The sequence below is a fragment of the Ambystoma mexicanum genome, chromosome 10 (genome assembly GCF_040938575.1).
Source record: "Ambystoma mexicanum isolate Mex_15411 chromosome 10, UKY_AmexF1_1, whole genome shotgun sequence".
Classification (NCBI taxonomy): Eukaryota; Metazoa; Chordata; class Amphibia; order Caudata; family Ambystomatidae; genus Ambystoma; species Ambystoma mexicanum.
The window spans coordinates 1,278,804,749-1,278,827,079 of NC_090932.1; the positions used below are offsets into that span (position 1 = coordinate 1,278,804,749).

The window sequence follows — 22,331 nt, forward strand, 5'->3', positions numbered from 1 at the left end:
TGGGGACTGCCAGGGCTGTGAAGCACCTTCTTCTGGGTCTTCTTCAAAGCCCCCACCACCCATGTCTGGGTTATCCTCGAAACCTTCCTGGTCTAGGTTTTGTTCTTGTTCGTTAGTTAAGAACTCCTCATCTTCATGAAAGTGTGAGTCCTCTTAAGTGAGGTCATATAACTACATCCTCCTGGAGGGGGTTCAACAGCCTAGGGTACTTATCCCTGGGATCCTCCTGAGGTCCCTCTCTTGGTCTTTTGGGTGTGGGTAGGTATTGAGTACACATAAAACTCTCCATTTTGTCCATACAAAACTGGAGTCTCTCTAAGGTCCCTTGTGGTAACCCAGAGCGGTCTGGGGGTGGAAAAAGGGAAGGCTTTCGGCCTGTAAACGCTTTGACCAATCCCATAACGTCGAGGATAAACTCCCATCGCCTTCTGAGAAGCCTTCTAGTAGGCTAGGAGTCCCTTTCGACAGAGGGGGCAGTTCCTGCCTTCCTTCTGCCCCTTTCGGCGTTTCCCTGGCCTTGTGAGTGGTATTCGGCGTCTCATTCGCCGTCCGTCTCTGGCTATCGGTGGAAACATTACGCGCCAAGCTCTCAATGACTAAATTGTCTGTCGAGGGTTCCTCTGGCGTCGATGTTACAGGTGTCGCGTTCTTTACGCCGACTAGCGCTCGCTGACGGGGCACGTCGTCTGGCGGTTTGGTGATAGTGCCCTTATCTGGGGGTAGCCCAGTCGCTGGTCGTGTCTGCGGTTGCGAGGGGGGCTTTGGACCCTTATGGTCTGAGGAGGCCGCCGGTAGGACCTGCGTCTCCGTTGGCGCCAATGCTTTCTTCGTCTTCAACGAGGAAGAGCCGTGGGTCGTGTGCTTATGTGAGTGTCTCTTGTGCGCGACAGTGTCGCCGGGGACTTCATCCCCATAAGCAGGGCGTGAGCCGAGCTTGTCGGGGCCGAGAACCGACGACGGGGAGCGTGACCGCTCTCTAGAGGTGTGTACAACCTCCGAAGCGGAGGTCGGTTTATCACTTTCGTCACTTTCGGCGACGGCGGGTGAGGAATCGGACCTAGACATGGCGTAGGCTGCCCACCTCTTCACCCTGTGGTCCTTTAAAGTCTTAGGCTTAAGAAGATTACAGGCCGCACAACCGTCTTCTTTGTGGTCGAGGGGCAAGCAACGGTTGCACAGTTTGTGCTCGTCTTTCCAGGCGAATTTGCCCTTGCAGCGCGGGCAAAATCTAAAGGGTATCCTTTCCATAGGTGAGGAAACGGTCAGATGTGATAACAACCCTGAAGGAAAAGGTGGGGAAAGAGAAAGGCATTCTTAAAGAGAAACAAGAAATGTCCCACGACCCCACTCTCCCTACTGTTTCAGGCCGACGAGGCCAGGCCACGTGTTCGGCAACGCCGAAGGATCTCCTCCGTCGAAGATCTTGTCGGCGGAGAACAGCTTCGTCGAAGGAGGCACCCAACGTAAGGTAAAGTTAAATAACGACCAAATGGTTGAGTGAATATTTAAATAGCGACCAAATGGTCGAGTGAATATTTGCAATGTCTCTCGAGGAGCTCCGCGTAAAGGCGACCAATATCTGGGTGGAAAAAAACAATCTGAGGGACCTTGATGCGAAAATGTCATAGCATAGCCATTTTAGGGCACTAGCCACTTTTATTGGTAAATGCAAATGTGCACACCAAAATTAACACAAAAATGTAACTGCTGTGACCAGCTTGCCTTTCGGCACATATAAAGGTAACCAAAATCCTCTGTATAAAAAGATATGGTGATACAAAGTATGCCCACTGCAAGGAATTATAAGATGCTGTGAGCAACAACAGAATATTCAGATTCAACATGAAATAATTCAGAATGGAAACAGTTTCCCAGTACTAATAGTCTGAAGGACTGATCAGTTTCCCCATAATAAATGAGCAAAAGGCTAGAGAAGAGGAGCTGAAGGAGTCAATTCCCTTCAAACAGTCAGGACAGGGTCAAAAACAGCAAAAAGAATTGGGTTCCTGACACTATTGAGGGAATGTTGCAACTAAAAAAATATATCTTTTCTAACAACTTGCATTCGTGGTGAAGCAAAAACTCAATATTAGCTGTATGGGGGGAAATTGGGAAATAAAAATTATATGTATTCCCTGTGCCTGGCACTTAAGTATTATAGTGACTAGACTCTGAACTGCCATGTTTAAACAGCCATTCTTGCTTATGCTAGGCGGACACTGTAGGATGTACTACGCATGTCTTTGCAATGAAGGCCTCTTGCTTAGCTTGTTGAAATGTTACCTTTCACATGTTTTCCTTTTGACATATGCAAGCAGGATCTAAGCTTTCGCTTTCTCAAGAAAAGCAGCACATCAGAGTGGAAGTCGTCATATTGCCAACGCTCCCCTCAAAGCATATGGGAATTATAAGGAGGGAGGGCTCCTTGATCAACTGAGTTACAACAGGGTGAGCTCACTGATGGCACTTGCTTACATGACAGACCACAGCTGGTGTCAAAGGCTGATCTGAGGCTTTGTTCTTTGCCAGCAGGATACATTTACGGGGAGGGGGATGCTCAGAACCTTGTGTCTTGTGTTGGGTTCTTGCTGTCACTGCTTACTACTAATAATAAAGTGTTCACCAACCCACCATAGTCGCAAGTGATTCTTTTTACTCATTAGGTGCCATCAGCCTACTAATTAAAACCAATGTAGGGTTGTATAATCAATGTAGGGCACTAACAAACGGGGTGCTTATGAAGGACCCCTTGCTGGGTCTGGGAGCCTTATGGGTAACCTAGGATCATATACTCTGAAGGAGTGAAAAAGAGTGACTGTAGTGCCGGGAGGGACTCCAGCAGAAGTCTCCACAACCACCAAAATAAATTAGAAAACACAACAAATAAAGGGAAAAGCAAGACAAGGATGGGTCCCATAAAATGAGACTTCAGAACGCCCAAAAATTCCATTCAGCCTTAACAAAACCACGGTTTACTCCACCTATGAGTTGAATTCTGGCTGCTTAGTTGTGATTACCTGTGAGTTTGTTCAAACATAGTGGTAAGCGTACAGTTCCAAATCAGTGCAAGGTACAAGACAATACTATTAATTGAGGGAACAGTCAGAGTCCTTACCGAGTGAAGCAAACTGTCTGTGCAATGCCAGGCGGGACTGAAGTCGTATCTTAAGCAGTTTCATGGTCATCTCCATATGACTAGCACTCAGGGAGTTATCCGCTGCTTGCACTGGCTGGCAAACAAGAGCAGAGTTTCAGAAGCAAAAACAGGTAGTGAGTAAACTTGTGACCATATCAACACCTGTCTTCTAGACCAAACATTTTCAGTCCCCATGACCCCTTAAAGCAGACGTCTGGCAATAATATACACCAAATGACCTACATCTATTGCTACCAGCCAACTATCAACACTACCAAATTCTGCACTTACACAGAGGCAGCACAAAGCAGTTTCAAGCAGTGAATTAAAGGCACACAATCTATTAATGGGTTGAGATACTTTGCTACAAGGCCCCACCAGGAGGGAAAACAAAATCACTTAATCTCAAGCAAATAGCATATATCTAAAAACTGAAAAGGTGGCCTAGCTAGAAATATTCAACAAAAAATGGGGTGTTCATTGCAGGGCAAGGGCAGGAACAGGGCAAGATATTCCTGCATGGGAGGTGGGATTTCGCCAAAGAGTAAGGGGCACAGGCTACATATGTCAAAGGTGGCTGCTTGGTGGGTGGAGATCCTGACCCCAAAAGGTGAGGGGGTTCACTGTAGAGCACTGGGCAAGAAAATCTTCCACCAGGAGGGTAAGTTCTCCGATTAATACAATTCACTGGTTGGTTTCCTACTTGACAGGAAGGGTCAGGTTACAGTGCACAGCCTGAGCTTTGGTATGTAAATGGTGAGACCTCACTGAAGAAAAAACTAAGGTCCCTGCAAGAGGGATCCTTTTCTGTAGATCACAGGTACAAGTTCCCCACCTGAAGGACAGTGTACTGTGCACTGCACGAAGTAAGTCCTTCCACTCTGAAATTATATGTTATATTTAAAAAGGAAAGTGCTTCCAAAATGAGTGGGTGGTGGCCTATGCAGCCCAAAACTTAGTGCCAACAGAAAGTTCACATGCCACGGCTATCCTTTTTCTGGCATTCTGTCCTTACTAGCTAGACCAGAACTCTTTAAATTGTTAATGTAGAAGAGCAATCAAGCTTTACTCTTAGGAAGGAATGGGCTGGTGCAAAAATATAATTAATCAAACACAGATACTCAATAAAATACACCACACATGCTTTAAAATACATACATTTATCTAGTATTGCATTATAATAAATTGTCAAGTAAGTACTTAATTATACACATCAAAATGAAGTAGTCTATAGGACAATAACAGTAAAGGGATTATATATTAACTCTACTTTACTCAGGAACATGAAATACAGGAGATTAACCAGACTGATTGTCACTATGCCAACAAAAGTCCTATAAAGGAGGGAAGATGGGGCTTAGAACAAATGGCGAAACCAGGCCAACACAATAGTCCTTAAAATTAGAACTAAAGTACTGGACCTATATGGGTCCTAGTTCACCTTTAGAAGCAAGTCAAAAAAGTGCAACTACTATTGGATACTGTAACACTGTCTTTCTAGATACAGAGTGGAATGCAATTATGCATTATATGAAAACCTATAATAAATCAGTGATACATTGTAAAATTCCAATCTTTCTCCTAAAAACTCCAGAGCCCGATGGGGGACCCGTGAGAAAAGTTCCTGTTCAGGTGAGTTTGGAAGTGTTCTAGATTTTCAGAACCTGCCCCGAGTAAGGCTTCGGAGCAGCCACCCTATTTTAGTGAACAAGGAAGAAAGACTTTGGTCTTGCCAAACTCAATCCAGGTAGGTGGTGGAGCAGCAAGAATTAGACTGCTGGCAATGTCAGGGTGGTATAATGGCCGAATTAGCACTCAAATCATATTAGACAGAAGTTTTGTATTAGTCCTCCACACACTAAGCAATTAAAATAGCAGGTAGGTAGTGTTGCTAAATTAATAGTATATAAACATATATCCACAGTAGAAATCACTAAAGAGGACACACTTTTTTTTTTTAAACTCTCTTTATTAGTGGTTACAAAAAGATCTGTGGCACCATAGCACATCTTATCTCGCATGTACAACAAAAATACATCATTAGTATAATTCTATTTCCAGTATTACGAAGACATGTCATCATCAGCAATCATGTTACATAAACTCTGAAGGGGCCCCAGATGTCCTTGGGTCTGCATGTTACAGGTTAGGTTGAAACAAACTGCTCTTCTTCCTCATTAATGTGTGTTAGTTCTTGTAGGAATTGATTCATGTTGGGCGGAGCGGCGCTTTTCCATTTCTGTAGGATGCATTTTTTGGCTACGGCACAAGTAATGTTGAATATTCTTCTCATTTTTTCAGAGCATTTGCGGATGTCGCCAAATAAGTATTTCTGGGGGGTCAATTCGGGGGGAACCTGTGTTATCTATTCCAGCAATTGTGCCACCTCCCTCCAAAGACCCGCCACCACCGGACATTTCCAATACATAAGAAAAGCATCAGCCTGAGGTGAATTACATTTGGGGCAAGTGTCTGAGGTATCTGGTGCAAATTTTGCCACCCTGGCCGGCGTATAATGAAGCCCGTTTAGGATTTTAAATTAAATCAACCATAGTCCAGAATTCAGTGAAACATTCTTAGTAAGCATGCAATACCTAGCCCATTTCTCCTCTCCGATGGGTATCCGCAAATCTACTTCCCATTTCTCCTTAATGTGGTTTAACGTGGGGGTATGGGCTTGAACCGCGGAGTACAGCCTGGAGATTCCCAGACCATCTTTAGCCGTTATTAACTGTGTAAACGGATGAGACGTCGGCTTGTCCGGAAACAGCGGCCACTTTTTCTGGAATGCGGATCTCATACAATAGTATTGGAGTGTTTTAAGTGGTCCATCTCCCAGTGCCCTTAAGAATAACCTCAAGTCCACGAATTTCCCATCTACAAACATGTCCACCAATTTCATTTAATCATTGGGATCCCAGGATTCCTATATGCTTGCGTCATGTGTGGGGGGCAAGCCCGGGAAGTTCCAAAGAGGTACCTCTGGGTTGTAGGGTGCCTCAAGCTTCAGACTTAATATTGCTTCCCATGCCCTAACTGTGCACAGGGTTGTATTCACAAGTGTCCCTGTACTTTGAATAAAAAAGAACAGACTGTATGTTTGTGGGGTGCGTAGTGTATGCCTCTATCCATGCGTGGGGTGTACTATCTGCCTCATACCAGTACTTTGCAAACTGTGCCTGGGAGACATAATAAAGCTCGAAGTCGGGGGCCGCTATGCCTCCTGTGGAATAAGGTTCCGTCATTTTTTCCCAGCTTATTCTCGCAGTCTTCCCACTCCAGAGAAATGTTACCACTATGGATCGGAGTTTGGCAAAAAAGGTTCTGCCCGGCCATATGGGGATGTTGACGAAGAAATATAATAGCTTGGGCAGGATCACCATCTTGAGGACAGAGACTCTACCAGCTAACGAGATTGGGAGGCGTTCCCACATCTGAAGTTTCGTGTTCCAAGTATTCAATGAATTTTCATAATTATCCGAGTACAACGCGAGTTTGTCTCTGGATACCAGGACACCTAAGTATCTGATGTGGTACTCCGACCATTTGAGCCCTTCCGTGACAATAGGACATTTGGTGGCCGGGGCGAGTGGGAACATTTCAGATTTGGCTCTGTTTATAGTATACCCAGAATATTCTGCAAATTATCTCGGGCTCCCGAACATATAGTAGTGTGTCATCTGCATAGAGCGAGATCAACTGGGTGGACCCCTTCATATTAATCACTCTATTTGCGTGTCTTAATCTAAACGCGGCTGCCATTGGTTCAATGGTCAATGCGAACAGTAGGGGCGAAAATGGACGTCCCTGCCTAGTTCCCCTGCCCAACAGGAACATTTCGGAGATGGTCCGGTTGGTTAGTACTCGTGCACCAGGTTTTGTGTATAGCAACCTTACATGTTTTACAAAATTGGGACCCACCCCGAACGCCTCAAGACCCGCCACGAGGTAGACCCACGAGACAGAAACGAATGCCTTTTCAGCATCAAAGGAAATGGCCACCGCGCTTCTCCACGGGTCTATTTGCGCCATAATGCCAAAAAGCCTACGGAGATTCAGGGCAGTGGATCTTGTGGGGATGAACCCGTACTGATCGGGATGGACAAGGGTAGGGACTGCCGGAAGAAGTCGGCTCGTCAGGACTTTAGCGAATATCTTAGCATCGGTATTTATAAGTGACAAGGGTCTATAGGACGATACGTCCTGTGGTGGTCGTCGTGGATTGGGGAGCACAGTTATCACAACCTCCCTCATGGTTGGGGGTAGTATGCTACTTTCGAGGGCCTCCTCCCACACTTGTATCAGTATTGGGACGAGTTCCTCCCGGAACTCTTTGTAGAATTCGGCTACCTATCCCATCCGACCCCAGTGCCCTGCCCGACACCAGTGTCTTGATCGTCTCAGTGATCTCGTCCAGGGTCATCGGTTGATCCATGGACAGGCGGTCTTCATCGGGCAGCTTAGGGAGAGAGAAGGCCCCAAGATAGGTTTTAATTTCTATGAGTGATTTCGTATCTTTATTCGAATAGAGGTTTTTATAGATGTTTACAAATTCCCCGTTAATCTCTTCATCAGTGAGGCGTATGTCCCCTTGTGCTGTGTGTATGCTTGTGATCTGGGTGGGTTGTTTATCTTGTTTAAGTAAATTGGATAATGTTCTGCCTGCCTTGTTCCCTTCACCATATCTACGTGCCCGTATGGGGGTCGCCATATGTTGAACCTCTCTGGCGGCCAGCTTGTTGAACTCCTGAAGGTGCATGTGTATGTCAGTCAATAAGTCCTTGTTTTGGGTAAGCGTGTAGTCTGTCTCTAATGCGTCTAGTTTGTTTTCAACATCTGATAATTCGGTCCTCACCCCCTTCAACATACCAACAGACCTGGATATCAATACACCTCTTATCCAAACCTTAAAGGATTCCCATACTGTTGAAACTTTGTCGACCGATCCCACATTGTTAGAAAAAAATTCCATGATATCAACCTGCAATGTTTCCACCACCCCAGGGTCCGCAAGCATGCCTCCAGGCATCCTCCATTTTCTAGAAGGTCTGAGTGCATTCCGTAGCGATAGATCCAACAGCACTGGGGAGTGGTCCGACATTGTACGTGGCAAAATTTCACACCCTCTCAATGCAGTCACCATGGAAGAGAAGACAAACCAGTAATCAATTCTGGATTCAGAGTCATGAACTGAAGAGTAAAATGTGTATCTTCTATTATCGGGAGGCAGCTCCATCCAGGAATCCACCAACAGAAGTTGAGATAGGACGTGTGACAGGTGGCTTAGGGCTGACTTACTGGGGGCTCTGACAACCTTTGAGGCTCTATCAAGCACCGGGTCAAGGGCCATATTGAAGTCTACACCCCAGACGACTCTTGATATGTCAAGTGAGACAATTATCTGATACATATCTATGTAGAAGGCTGGGTCGTCAATATTAGGCCCATAGGTGTTGACTAGGAGGAGGTGTTGGGAAGCGATCTTTCCCCATACCATGACATATCTTCCCAGAGGATCAACCTTGTGGCCCTCTGGCCCGAACCCCAACCCTGGGTGAATAAGCGTGATGACCCCCCTAGACTGAGATGAGTAGTCTGTGTAAAACCTTAGGGAACCCCACTTGGGCAATATATGCATGTTGCTCGCCCCCACCATATGAGTTTCTTGTAACATAAGTGCCAGGGGGCTATGTCTGGCTATGCAGTTTCCAATTTTCTTGACTTTCATCTGATTATTTAGCCCTCGCACATTCCAGGTTAACAGTTTAATATTCAATCCATCACCTGTGCATTTTAAGTAAATATTTGACATTGTCTCGTATAGCAAATGTATAGTGTTCGTGCAGCTTCATCAGTGCCAGTCCAAATGCAACCACTTTTTTACTTTTCAAGCCCCAATCACCAACTTTGTACCACAATGAGTCCACTTTAGAACTATAACGTCTGATCCCAACTCCTACACCCTCCCCCCCACCCTCATCGTCTCCCCCAACTTGACGATGTACCAAACCAAACTCGTGGCATATTCCAAGGGTAGCCGTGTTGCTTCACATGGCCGCCGACTGGGTCCCAGACTGCACTTAAACACAATGCCTGGGCCGTTTAATATTTCACGTCTTTTCGACTACGGCCTTCAATGCACTGTAGAATTTTATATCTTTGCCTTGCGAGTATTTACTTAGTCTGCCGGTCTGGGCCTGTTTTGTGCTGGTCTGCCCCCTCTGGGAGGTAGGGGTATGGAAGTCTCAATGTACTGTGTAGCTTCAGCTGGGGATTTAAAAAAGTGTGCTCTGCCTGCGTGTTGGATCTTCATTTTGGCTGGGAAAATAAGGGCGTATGGGGTTGGACGTTCCCGTAGGAGCTTCTTAACCGGCTCATAGGATCTTCTGCTTGCCTGTACCCCTGCGGAGAAGTCAGGATAGATATGTATGCAATTTTCAATTGAGTACTCCCGCCTCTCTTGCCTTTCGCAGGATTGTGTCCCTGTTCCTGTAGTTCAGGAGTCTTGCAATTATAGTGCGTTGCGGAGCGCCTGGCTTAGGAGTTGGGGCCAGTGTACGATGCGCTCTTTCAGTCAAGAAGTGCTCAGAGAATGCTTCTTGTCCAAACAAGGTTTTGAGTAGGTCCTCAAGTTGCCGTTCCATCTGACCTTTCCCGAAAGATTCCGATACTCCTACCACACGGATGTTGTTCCTTCTTGATCTCGATTCGAGATCCTCACATTTATTTTGTAGTTTGGCCATATTTTCTTTGATCTGGGTAATGTCACGGGTATGGTGTGCGATGGTGTCTTCGCTGGTGCTTATTCTATTTTCAGTCTCTGTGACACGTGCACTCTCCTTTTCCACTCTAGGCTTAAGAGAACCTATGGTGGACACAATGTCATCCAGCTTTGTATTGGAGAGAAACCCACTTTGCACTATTGCTGTTAGCTTGTCTACTTGATCACCAGGTTCAGGGTTGGAGGCCTCATCGGCGTCAGTGTGGATATCCGCTACAGGTTTGGTTTTGGCTGCCCGTGTAGGCGTCCATCAGGCCTTTTTTTTTGTTTCCTGGAGTTTTGAAGCCTTTGCCTGCTTTGGATGGTTCCCCCATTTTATTGCCCTATGTAGCTTCTGTAGTAATGCAGTATTTCGCTTGCTGCAACTCTTTGTAACGATTGCACAGCCTTGGGGCGGGAGCGGGCCGCAGGGTTGCAGGCGTTCTGTACGTCCGCATGGTTTACACAAGTGGATTGTGTCCCCCCACGTATTATGTTGTGGGACTGTCACTTCGTGGCACGTTATTAGGAAATTTCAAGCCACCCAGGTCTGTAGTTGGCTTATGTGTGCCTCCCTATCACTGGCCCCCCCGAGCGTGGTGCAATTTAGGGTGTATGGTCTACCCCCCAGGGGGTCACAGTGCGCCTCTGATTCATGCCTACCGATTGCGCCGGGGCGGGAGTCCAACACTGCCCGCCAAGTGTTATCTCACAAGGAGGGAAGTTTGTGGGGAGATCCGGTGAGGATATGTGGTAGCACTGGGGCTGCTCCCCGGGCGGTGGACGTTCCCCAATCCATTAGGGCCCACACGTGTTTCGTCGGGTCCGCCTCACCCCTGGCGAACGGTATTGTCCAGTCCCCGGGGAATCGCCGCCAGGCGAGAATCCCCCGCCATTTTCAGTGAGCGCTGTGTTCCTTCCCCCCCCCCTGGTCGTGGCTCCGTCCCCACTTACTTGGCGGCGCAGCGTTATCTGAGTTTTCCGTATGAAGATGGCTTGGGGGCCTCTCCGGAGAACAGAAGTCCAGGATCGCTTGGTGCTAGGCACACCACCGGTGATGTGTCGGATTTTTCACCCTCCCAGGCCGGCCAGGGAAACCAGTCGCGCGGCCCAGGTCTGGAGAGTGGGCGCGGGTCGAAGATTCAGGCTCCACACACCCGGGGCCCGTCGCCAAGCCGAGGCCGCGGCACTCAAGTGGGCTGTCCTGGTACTCAATTCCGGGTCTCGTCCGCCGCGTGGGACGGCCGATGTTTGGGACGCCGCAACTTCGGCTCCCTCGGCCAACGAGTTCAGGATTTTGCAGGGGTGGCCATGGGTAGTTGGGCTATCGGCGCCTATGTTTGAGGCTCACCAGACAGTTCTGGGACGGATGCTAATGTCCAGGATTTTCAGTGGAGCAGGAGCTCTACAATCAGGCAGCCAATGCTGTCGTGCGCAACAGCGCCCAAGAGGACCTACACTTTAATTTTCAGGCATAAGTGATTCAATTAAGAAACATGGAACATTGTGTTTTTAAGCAAGTGAAAATAGGTAAAATAAAAGCAAATGAAATTCAAAGAAACCAATCCAAGCACAAAGTAGAAGCAATGGAACAATTTTACACCACCTTATAAAAAAGAAGTCCCCTAACATGTAAACTCCTTCTCTGCTAAGGCGAGTAGGCTTAGTGCCCTTAGGAGTGTCAGGTGCCACGAAGAATTCTTTTGTAGGGAGTCCAAAGTCTTTAAAGTGAAGAACTAAGTAGTGGCAATGCCAATAGCTGAGAAATAATTTCCAGTTATGAAAAAACAAAGATAGGTTTGAAAGATTAGGGGTTCTTTCCCAATTCCAGTACTCTAGGGAGGAGGGATTTAGGAGGGGCACAGGGGGATCCTTGGCTATAACTTCAATAACTTCACCGATCCAGACAAGGGAGGGTCAGGAATTTGTGCCCATACAATCCTTTGGTGGAAGGGGAGTAGTAACATCTATGCAGGCTGAACCCCACTACACAGATTCTAAGGATGTATACGGTTTGCCCGTGGCACAATTGTCTGCAGCCAAATTGATCATGGTCAATTTGGCCACAAAGCCAATTTTGCGGCAGCCAAACTGAAACCTGTTAGGCAAAGTTTGCATGCAGTACCCTCTGGGACCACTACAAACAACTATGACTTCAGGTATAGGCAACCCAACCTTTGGTATAAGCTTGTACTACTCAGTTTTAGTAGCGTGTGGAGCAGCCAGGCTTATCTCAAAGATTCACAGTTACAGGTATTCAAATAAACTCTTACACTCAAGGTTTCTTGCATAAACAATTAATGATTTATTTATCAGTCAGTTATAAAGCCTTCTTCAGAAGGTAGCAATAGAATAGTAACACAAAAATACTTCAATACTGTACACTGAGTTTCTGGATCAGACGAGGCCCTTTTGTCAGTTAGCACTTAGAAGAGTCATTCAATTCAATAGGCTAAGCCAAAGTCAATAGGCAAAAGTCTTTGTATAAGATGCAGCACTTCAGGTAAGTAAATGGAAAAGTCTTTGCACAAGTTCTTTGGAGTCTTTGATAAAAAATAAGAACCAAATGTAGGGCCACAAGCTGATTAGTCTTGTGAGTTGCAGAAGTGACGAGCACTTCCACAGTAAGAGGTAAGTTCTCTTAGGCTAGTTTTACAGTGCCTTAGTAAAGAAGAAAAAGATGTAGCTGAAGACTTCTGTTCCTGTACAGCTCTGCAGATCTCACTGTTCCTGGGCCTCAGTCATGGGGACAAGAGGGAGGACGTCGGGGGACTCCTGCACTGTATTGGCACTGTCAAAGCTGGTAACCGGCAAACTTTACTTTCAGTGGCCGTTTCGTGTTTCAGCTCCTTGCGGTACAGCAAATAGCAATAAGTGCGGTTATTGGCTGTCAAGGTGGACTTCTCACATCTGGGGTCCCGCACTCAACTGAGGAGGGGTCAGGCTTGGTCAGTCCTGCTTCATGGGAGTCCGGAGGATCTTCCAAAAGCTTTAGGCCAGCTGACAAGCAACGCACATAATATGGTGTCCCTCTCCCTGGCTCTACGGTATCCTGCAGTAACTCTGAGGAAATTAAACCAGCTCCGAGATGGGTGTCCAGGTGGCTTACTTGGGAGTTGATTGGTCTCACCTACTCAAAGGGAGAAGTCGTCCTTGCAGGGCTTCTCTGTCGATGCAAACTTGACGATTCGGGCCAGCAGCAGAGCTTCACCGGGCAAACCAATGGTCCAGGAGTTGCAGCAGCCGTCCTCTTCAAGCTCTTCTTCGGTTCCTTCATACAGTGGTCGACTCTGCCTTCCAAGCCAAAAGACTCGCCTTTTATTTAGTTCCCTCCCATTCATTCCAGCCTAGTTGCCACTCACCCAGCAGGGTGGTTGTCCTTGCTGGACAGTCAGCCAGCCAATCATCACAGAGTGCATTTGGGTCTCCTAGGAGTCTAAGCACAGGGAGTTTAGGGCACCTCCCTCACTTCCTGCCTACCCCAGACACTCTGGAGCCAGAGGCGGGTTTCACTCCTGAAGCCCACCAGAGGCGAATTAACAAAGAGACCAAACCTGGTTTGGTGCACAGAGAAAAACTCTAGAAGGACCTTTCCACAAAGACCTGGCGAAAAAAGAAGACCGGGCACCATTTTAACAACGATGGCTAGACGTTGAATCTGTCCCTCCTATGCAGGCCGGATCTGATGCCGCAGGGCCAGCTTTTTTTTTTTCTTCCCATCCTCCGCCTCAACCTCCGAAAGCGGGGGGACACCCCTGCTACCCTCAAATGCCATCACCACCAAACATGGGGAGCGGGGGACACCCCCGTAACCTCTGCTCACCATGTTTGGTAGTGAACACCCAAGTTGATCGTTTCCAAACGATCGAATGGTACTGCCCGAATTCGGGCAGATTTACTATACGGTCAATCGGAAACTATCAATTTGGGTACTATCGATTCCGACAGGAACCATCCATAGGGTGCTCTAGATTTGCTGGCAACACATACTCCCATTGTTGGTTCCGTTGCAAGGGACCTAAGGGCCACAGGTGCAGTGACCGATTTCAGGATTGGCTCCAGCAAGGTGGCAGTTCAGAGCTCCAACAAGCTGGTTCTTAACGCTATGCAGCTGAGCGGGCCAGACACCCAGAGATGCAGACCACCACAAGTCTCACGATAGCAGGAGACCCAGGACACAAGGGAAGCAGGCAGCAGTGAGGAACACATTACTCATGTGGCGGCAGGTGACTCTGTGGCAAAGACAAAGAAACTGCTCCAAAAAGGCGCATCTTCAAGATGGAGAAGCAGCTGCACGTGGACTTTGCTTAGGCCGCAATCTGGCAACCTGCACATTTCCAAGCAGAAACTTAGAAAGCGGATGCCCTGGAGGGACCTGGTCAGCCCAGAGGATGGTTCTCGGACATTTTTGAAGGCTCCAGCGTACAGGCTCCAGCGTACAGGATCAGCATGCAGGCATCTGGACTGGTCGGTCCGCAGCAGCGTTATAGTGTAAAGAAGGCATGGTATCAACAGTAAGACAGACAAGTGACCACAGTTCAAGGGCGTTTATTGAACTTCAAAAAGGGTTTGGAACTTTGTAAGGAGTTAACTTTGAAACTGTGCAATTTGATTTGGACGTGACTTGATTCATTTTGTCAGGTTGCTGGCTTTGTAAATCTTTGTACTTCGAATTTTTGAAAAACATTACCACCATATTTTAAATGTGTTTGGATGTTTAATTGTGTGTAACTGAGCACTTTGGAAAGCTCAGCATCATTCTACAACTTAACTTCTTGGAACGTTTGAAACGCTTACATTTGTCTGGCTCTGCTGCTGTGTGTGTTTGACTGCCACATTGCCCATATACTTGCCTGCAAACTACATATCCCAGCAGCACTAGAGCTGCAGAAATAGAAACGTCAGGCGCTTCAGCGCCGGCGCCGGTCTACGGCAGACATCGGCTATCGGCCCTCCACCCTGTCCATTCTCGTATTCTACACCATTGGGGAACAAAGGTAAAAAATTGGATATCCTCATTTTTTGCACTTACTCGCTGATGCCAATCGGTTGGAGAATGAACTAGTAAAACAATACATCAACGCTAGGGAACTGCTGCCTCTAGACTCCACACAACCATATAGAAGTTCACTTCCAAAACTAAAGACAACAGGTAAACACACTGAAAAACATGCTAAACTTAGTGGGACTGTGATCATTGAACAACGCAAAACTCTCCCTAACCCAGATGCAATCAAAATCGCATTGTTAAATACTAGGTCACTGAACAAACACGCCCAAGATGTCCACGACTATATCCTCGAAGACAACTTAGACATTCCCTGCCTTACTGAGCCCTGGTTACAGGAACCTACTGGCCCGACCATTAGTACAGCAGTCCCTCCCAACTATAACATCCACTTTGAAAATAGAGAAACAGGAAAGGGAGGCATAATAGCCAGCCAAGGCATACAACTTTTTACCTCACCCATTCAATGCCCGGGATGTGAAGTCCTCCACCTAAAACGTACTCCTTCCCAAAACAATTGCATCCATTTTATTGTCATTTACAGACCTCCATCACTTATCTCTGATTTTAACGATGACCTTTGCCACATCCTAAACAATCTCAAAGGAAAGAACTCAGGCACAGTACTCCTGGGTGATCTAAACAGATGGCGGGGCAACCCTACCGACAAAGGCTATTGGCCTAGAAAAAAATCTCTCCAATATTAGTTACTTGATCGCTAATAATGGCCCTACCATCAAACCAAACAACCAACTTGATTGTATTGTTACAAACAATGTAGACCTCACAGTAACAAATACACAGCCTTGTATTTGGAGCGACCACTATAAAATCGAAGCCACCCTATATTTGACATTCACAAAAACTTACCTTGACAATCTGCCCAAAATAATCCAGAGCAGAAACTTCAAGAAAATTACGCCAGACATCCTTTTGCAGGGGATCACATACATCATGGATAAAACCACAGATGACGATCCCTGTGACCTTATTATATCTACTTACAGCAACCACTTTCAAGAGCTTCTGGATAAGAAAGACCCACTTAAAAACAAACAAGCTTGCCCCAACTCTAACCACCAAAATTGGTACACCACTGAACTATGCACCCTTAAAACAGCCAAAAGGAAACTTGAAAGACAGTGGCTGAAAACCCCTACAGATTTCAATAAAGATAAATGGAAGTAATCTGACACTCTGTACAGAACTAAAATAATTGAAACAAAGAAAAACTACTACAATGCGCAAATTCCCGACGCATCCAATTCCACGGGAAAACTGTTCCAAATTCTAAAAAGCTTTGAGAAGCCACCCACTCTCACCCCACCCTTTCAACCAACCATGACGGACTGTGAAAAGGTTCAAACTGCCTTTTCACAAAAGATTCTAAAAGCTAGAGACACTATCCTAAACTGGAAAGTTATAGATATTCCCCTTACCCATAACAAGGCTGACCCCCAAATCAAGGTACCCAAATCTCACCAGAAATCATGTTAAATACCCTTTCAAATATGAACTGTACCTCATGCCCCGAAAACATACTACCCCCTAAATTCATACTAGATAACGCAGGAATCTTCTCACCCTTTTTATGTCACATGGCAAACTCGTCATTTAGAGACCGGAATGTTCCCACCGGCATAAAAACAGTTACAGTCCCACAATTGGTGAAAAAGCCTGGTCAGGACCAGCAAAATCCGGCCAATCTCCGACCTATCACAAATTGCAATTATTTGTTGAAAATCATCGACAAAATAGCTACGCACCAACTCCAAGAGTACGTGGACAAGCACGACTTATTACACCCCCAGCAATCAGGATTTAGAAGTGCACACAGCACAGAATCAGCACTACTTGATCTCCAATTTAAAATGCTGAGTATCCTTGACAAAGGAAAGGCCGGCCTGCTTGTCCTCTCGGCAGCATTCGATTTATTAGATCATGGGAAGCTCCGAGAGGCCCTAGGAAAAGCAGGAAACTGCTCTGATGAAGCCATTGAATGGATATCCTCCTTTCTGGAAGACAGAAATTCCAAAATCACTTGGGGCGGACACTCCACTAGTTCTAACCCCGTGGACTTCATATCTTGTTGTTTTGAACCTTGTTGTCCTATTGTTGACACTGGACTGCGCCTTGGTGCATTATACTACTTTAATGCAATTGCACTATGCACTTTATGTCCAGCCTGCATTGCAGGAGATTCACTTGACAATGATATATTTGATATTGTAGATAATTATTGTTAATTGCCTGTTTTTATGCTGCTCTATTATGGATCTAGTGGAGTATATAATGTAACCTGTTATGTGAATAATAACGTTTGATTTTTTATACCATCCTTGATCTGGCCTATCCCCTCATTGGGTTCTAACACTGAGAGCCTTCTTCCGCTTGAAGTGTTTAGTGGAGTGTTTTCACGTGACCCCCCTTTTTTCACTGTTTTCTGTTTAGTTACTCCCCAGGGTTTACGTGTTTGGGGCTGCCCATTTCTTGATTACGTCACACAGGGAGCCAGCTTCTCCCCTCTCCGTTTCAATCTTTACATTTGTTGTCTCTGCACCCTCCTCTCACAGTTGGGGATTTATTTCACCAATTTTGCAGACGACACACAATTGATCATAGAACTTTGTGGAGACCATGCTATAGACAATAAAAGACTGCCAGCCATCTATAACACCATAGAGAGTTGGATGAAGGCTCACTGGATGTGCATGAATGGTTCGAAAACAGAACTCATGACATTTGGATCCACAAAAGCCCTATCTAATCTAGGCCCAGCGTATTCTACATTTAACATTAAAGACTCCAACATCACAGTCACAAAGTTAAAACACTTTGCATATACCTGCAATCCTCATTAGGAACAGAGGCACAGGTCTCACACCTAAAAAGAAATTGCCAGTACTATCAGAGATTACTACACCGCATTAGGCCATATCTTAACGCCAAAAATAGCGCAACCATCGCCAGAGCCACTATTCTGTCCCGACTCGATTATGGGAATGCATTGATGCTTGGGTCTAGCAATAACTGCATTAAACAATGTCAAATAATCCAAAATAATGCCGTCAGAACCATCAATGGGAAACCCAAGCATGACCATATTACCCAAAACAGAATTGGCCTTCATTGGCACGCCATAGAGGAGCGCATTAAATTCAAATCTTTGACGTTGGTCCACCGCTGCCTATACGGCACGGCTCCATCATATCTCAAAAGGGAATTCAATTGGTACGAACCAAGCCGAAGTTTAAGATCAGCTAAACAAGGGCTACTCAAATCCGGCCACACCAGAGTAAAAGTCACTGGACTTGGGAGGGCTTTTCCCACCAAGGCAATTGCTCTCTGGAATGAGCTTCCGGGCAATCTTAGGCTGGAAAGTAACTACCTTTCCTTTAGAAAGCAGCTGAAAACATTACTCTTTCGGTAATTTGTTACACACTCAGCTTCGGACTCTTATTGAGTCCATCTCTTCTCTGTTTTATGTAGTCCTGTGATCTCTTCTCCCTTTGTGTTTTTGTCGCGCCCTGATGCTTGCGAGCTGCGGCGCTTTACAAATATATAAAGTAAAGTAAAGTTTGAAAAACGCCCATCTAATCCTAAATCTAACAATGGGAGCAAGATACAACAATCAGATAATAATAAATCATTCCTACTGGTGTCTTTTCAAAACAAAAGGGCCTGTACTAAAAAACCTATTGCCAATCCTTACCTCTAAATACAAATAGTGTGGGAAACAATGTCATATGGAAGAAAGAAGTGTTCAAGAAATAGGTCAGGATATTCAGCACGGGATAAGGCGGTACTCCTGAGCTTAGCACAGTCCCTGGCTTCTCCAGCACGAGGGTTCAGTTCAAACAATATCATCAGTGCCTTCCGTGCCAAAGTCTCTTCTTTCAGAGGGCCTGATGCAACACACTATGTAATTTTCCTCTCAGGATTTCACACGTACTACATTTCTCAGGCGATTCACTATTCACCTCGGATCCCCCTCAGGTGGGCTCAGATCCCCTTTAACACAAAGTTCAAAGAATTTTCATGTATCCAATTTCTTGGTTGATTCACAAATCACCCTGGATCCTCCTCAGCCGGGTACAGATACAATGTTCAATCAGTATCCCCCTGCAGGGCTCGGACCAATTTAATTCACTCTAACGCAAACTTGCTTTAACCCAAAGCTTTCAATTTATCTTCCTTGTTCATGCTCGGATCTACTTTGTCGTCAACTTTCTTGGCAGTATCAACAACGAAGACTTTCGATTGTGCACAGTATTTTGCTTGGCCCGCCGCAGGACCCCTTCGATGTACATTCTTTTCCACTCTTTCACCTTTGTCAAATCTCAGCCGGATACCTTACAGAGACTTTCGAATGAGCATGCACGCGGTGCTGGACCACTGTCAAAGGTATTGTATCTTGGTTTCAAAGTTCAATCACTCATCTGTTCAATTTTACTCGCGTTGATTATCACATGCGTTTCATACACGGTTCGCTTCAGCGCTCACCATACAATGTTGCCACTTGCAACCTTGGCTTCAACACAGACCGGTCTCGTATCGGTCTCTGCAACACATGGGCTGTGTTGATTTCACTGGCGCCGCTTTGTTTTAGGAGCCAATGACAGTACCACGGCAGCAGGCGATTCTTCCCACCTTCATTATCGATGTAGGTGGTCCCCGGGTACCTCCCACACAATGCAGGATTATTCAGCCTCGTTTCCTGGACTTACACTTTCTTTTCTTGAGGTTTCGTGAAAGTAAATGTTCCTCGTCACAAAGGTCAATGGCACTTCCCTCCTTGTGATAGCCTTTGGTTTCGCCGTCTTTCTCCTCCTTGTGTTAAACTGCCAATTTGGAACTGCTGTCTTGTGTGCTTCACCGCGCTCAGAGTGTGCTTTCATGCTCCACCTTTTATCCGTGTGGGGAAGTGTAATGGAAGTCAGGTATGTGTGATGGTCAGTAATTGTCTGACCATTGTATTGGGACATGTTGGGTATATGGCTCGGGTGTTAGTCTGTTTTCTCTCATAGCTAGAAGCCCGTGAGAAAGTGTTTGTGTTGTGAAGGGGCACTGGGGGGTTGAGTTCCGAAGTATCCTACCTGGCAGGATGGGGTAAAAGGCGTTACAGGGAAGGGGATACTGCATCTCACCATCCGGTGTGTCACTCCCACAAGACCCCTCACCCAGCTGATCCTCCCGCACTGGTCAACCCCCAGGAACTGAATCCAAAAGCGACAGCCGTGTCCTGCCCACCTAAATGACAGATCCCCGGAGACTAGCGGGTGAGACACCTTCAGGGCTCTCACACGAGTGAGACCTTGTTGGTACCATTGGCATGGGCGGTGCCTTTCACTACCGCCGTCACGGAGGGTTGAGAAAGAGCATCTAGAGGGTTGAGAAAGAGCATCTATCAGTTTATCTAACAATGCTGCATGTTGTAACAGGGACCAGTCATCCCTTTGAAACCCTCTCTTCCATCTTGCCAGCGCCGAATGCACCGTGGTGGTGAAATAGGCTGAGTCAGTGTAAACAGTCACGCGACACCACTGGGATGCTAGAAGTACCTCGATCAGAGCTAGAAGGGCCTCGATAAGCGCTAGGAGCTCTGGCGCATGGGCCAAATACTGCATGGGCTGTCTCTTTTGCACAATCACTTCATATTCTCTGTCCACCAGGCGGACATCCACCGCACCAGTATGCCTCAAGCCAGTCACCCGGTCAATAGTTGCTGACCCATCAACAAGGAGAACTTCCTCCCCTCACCCGTTGAGCGGGCTGTTTTTGGCTTTTGGTATGTCCTCTTCTTCCCCCTTGAATGTCGCACAGTCATACTCTGCAAGGTCTTCGTCATTACACAGTTCTGTGAGGAATGGGGCAGGGTTTACAGTCCTGCATTGTACTATGTGTATGTGTGGGCTGGACAGAATGACAACGTGTGCGGATGCCCGCTGTGTGGCGAGAGCGGATTTTGATCACTCGAGGATTGCAAATACTGCACGTTCCACGCACAGTGTTATGGAATAGCCCATTACAATTGTGGAACTCTTTTCAATGGCAAACGCAGTGGCAGAAAGCACCTGTTCGTAAGGAAACTGGCCCTGCATCACTGAATCTAGCACTCCACTGTAGTAGGCCAATGGCTTGTGGCCCATTGTGCTTTTCTGCTTGAGCAGGTCAGTCATCATTTGACCATTAGAATGGGAAAACAAATAGAATTCTTGAGTATAGTAAGGGGTTGTTAGCACTGGAGCAGTGCAGATTACCTGTTTTAGTTCATTAAAGCGTGTAAGCATCTCTTCCGTCCATAGCATTTTTTTGTGCTTCTTTGAGGCCCTGTAACAGGGACCTGGTGTATGCAGCATAATCTAAAATCCATGCTCTGCAATACCTACAAAGTCTGAGGAATTTCTGCATTTCTTTAACCGCTTTTGGCTGGGGCGCGCTGCACACTGAGGCAGCGCGCTCAGGTTCGATTTTCTTCCCATGGACAGATTTCAATTGTGCCAGGTATAGCACTTCTTGGTGATAGTACTGTAAATTTGCTTTGTCTACTTTGTACCCCTTGTATGCTAACAGTGGCACTGTTGTTGGTTGTCACTGCACACTAGCAGATCATACACATATTGAATGACTGTACTGGGCACTTGGATGTTCCCTAAATCAACATGTAATATTCTGTTAAAGATACTGAGGGATTTGCAGTACCCTTGTGGCAATGTGTGTTCAAACCGCATTCTGCCATGCGTGAACGCAGTGAGGTATTACAAGTCTGGGTACAAGGTTATGGAAAAGGCGGCATTCTGTAAATTCATCACCGTGAAGTGTGATGCTGGATTAGGGATACTGCACAAAATGGTTGCAGGGTTAGGAACTACACTAAATTCTGCCTGTACAATGTCATTTAGGGTGCAGAGATCCTGGCTCATTCTCCAACTCCCCCCTTTTGCCTTTTTATCGTATAGACGAGTTACATGGGGATGTGGAGGGTACTATTATCCCCTGGTTTAGGAGTGCGTATTCCTTCCTCGTCTTCTCTGGACAGCAGGTATATTTTTGCCCATGGCAACATGGCACCAGGTTTCAGTGTTATTTGTATGGGTGCCAATCCCTGCAAGAGCCCCACATCATGGGCATTGGTTGTCCACAACCTCTCTGGGAACCTGCTCCAAGTCTTTGTCAGTGAATGAGGGTGGGGCAACAAGGGCCATCAGAGAAAATTGCACTTTAATCTCACAAGGGATGCAAATAGCCAGCAATATTTCACCATCGTCAAACCGGCCCTCAAACAATTCTGCGTCTGTTACTTCTTTTAGAGATACTGTCGTATCAACACACAACACAGTGCGCCATTCTCACCCATCTGAATCCATCCCCACAACAATACTTTTCGCCGAAACCACCAAGCCCTGTAAATCCAGCGAAAGTATAGT

At 46.4% G+C, this 22,331-nt stretch overlaps 1 protein-coding gene across 1 annotated transcript in view; it reads right to left on the bottom strand.

Annotated features, from left to right (window-relative positions):
- The window catches only part of THOC5 (THO complex subunit 5), a 476,028-nt gene that overhangs the window by 142,484 nt on the left and 311,213 nt on the right, over window positions 1-22,331 (bottom strand). The window contains exon 15 of the mRNA XM_069619274.1: window positions 3,116-3,230. Coding sequence (XP_069475375.1) covers window positions 3,116-3,230 — 115 coding nt within the window. The remainder of the gene's footprint in view (window positions 1-3,115; window positions 3,231-22,331) is intronic.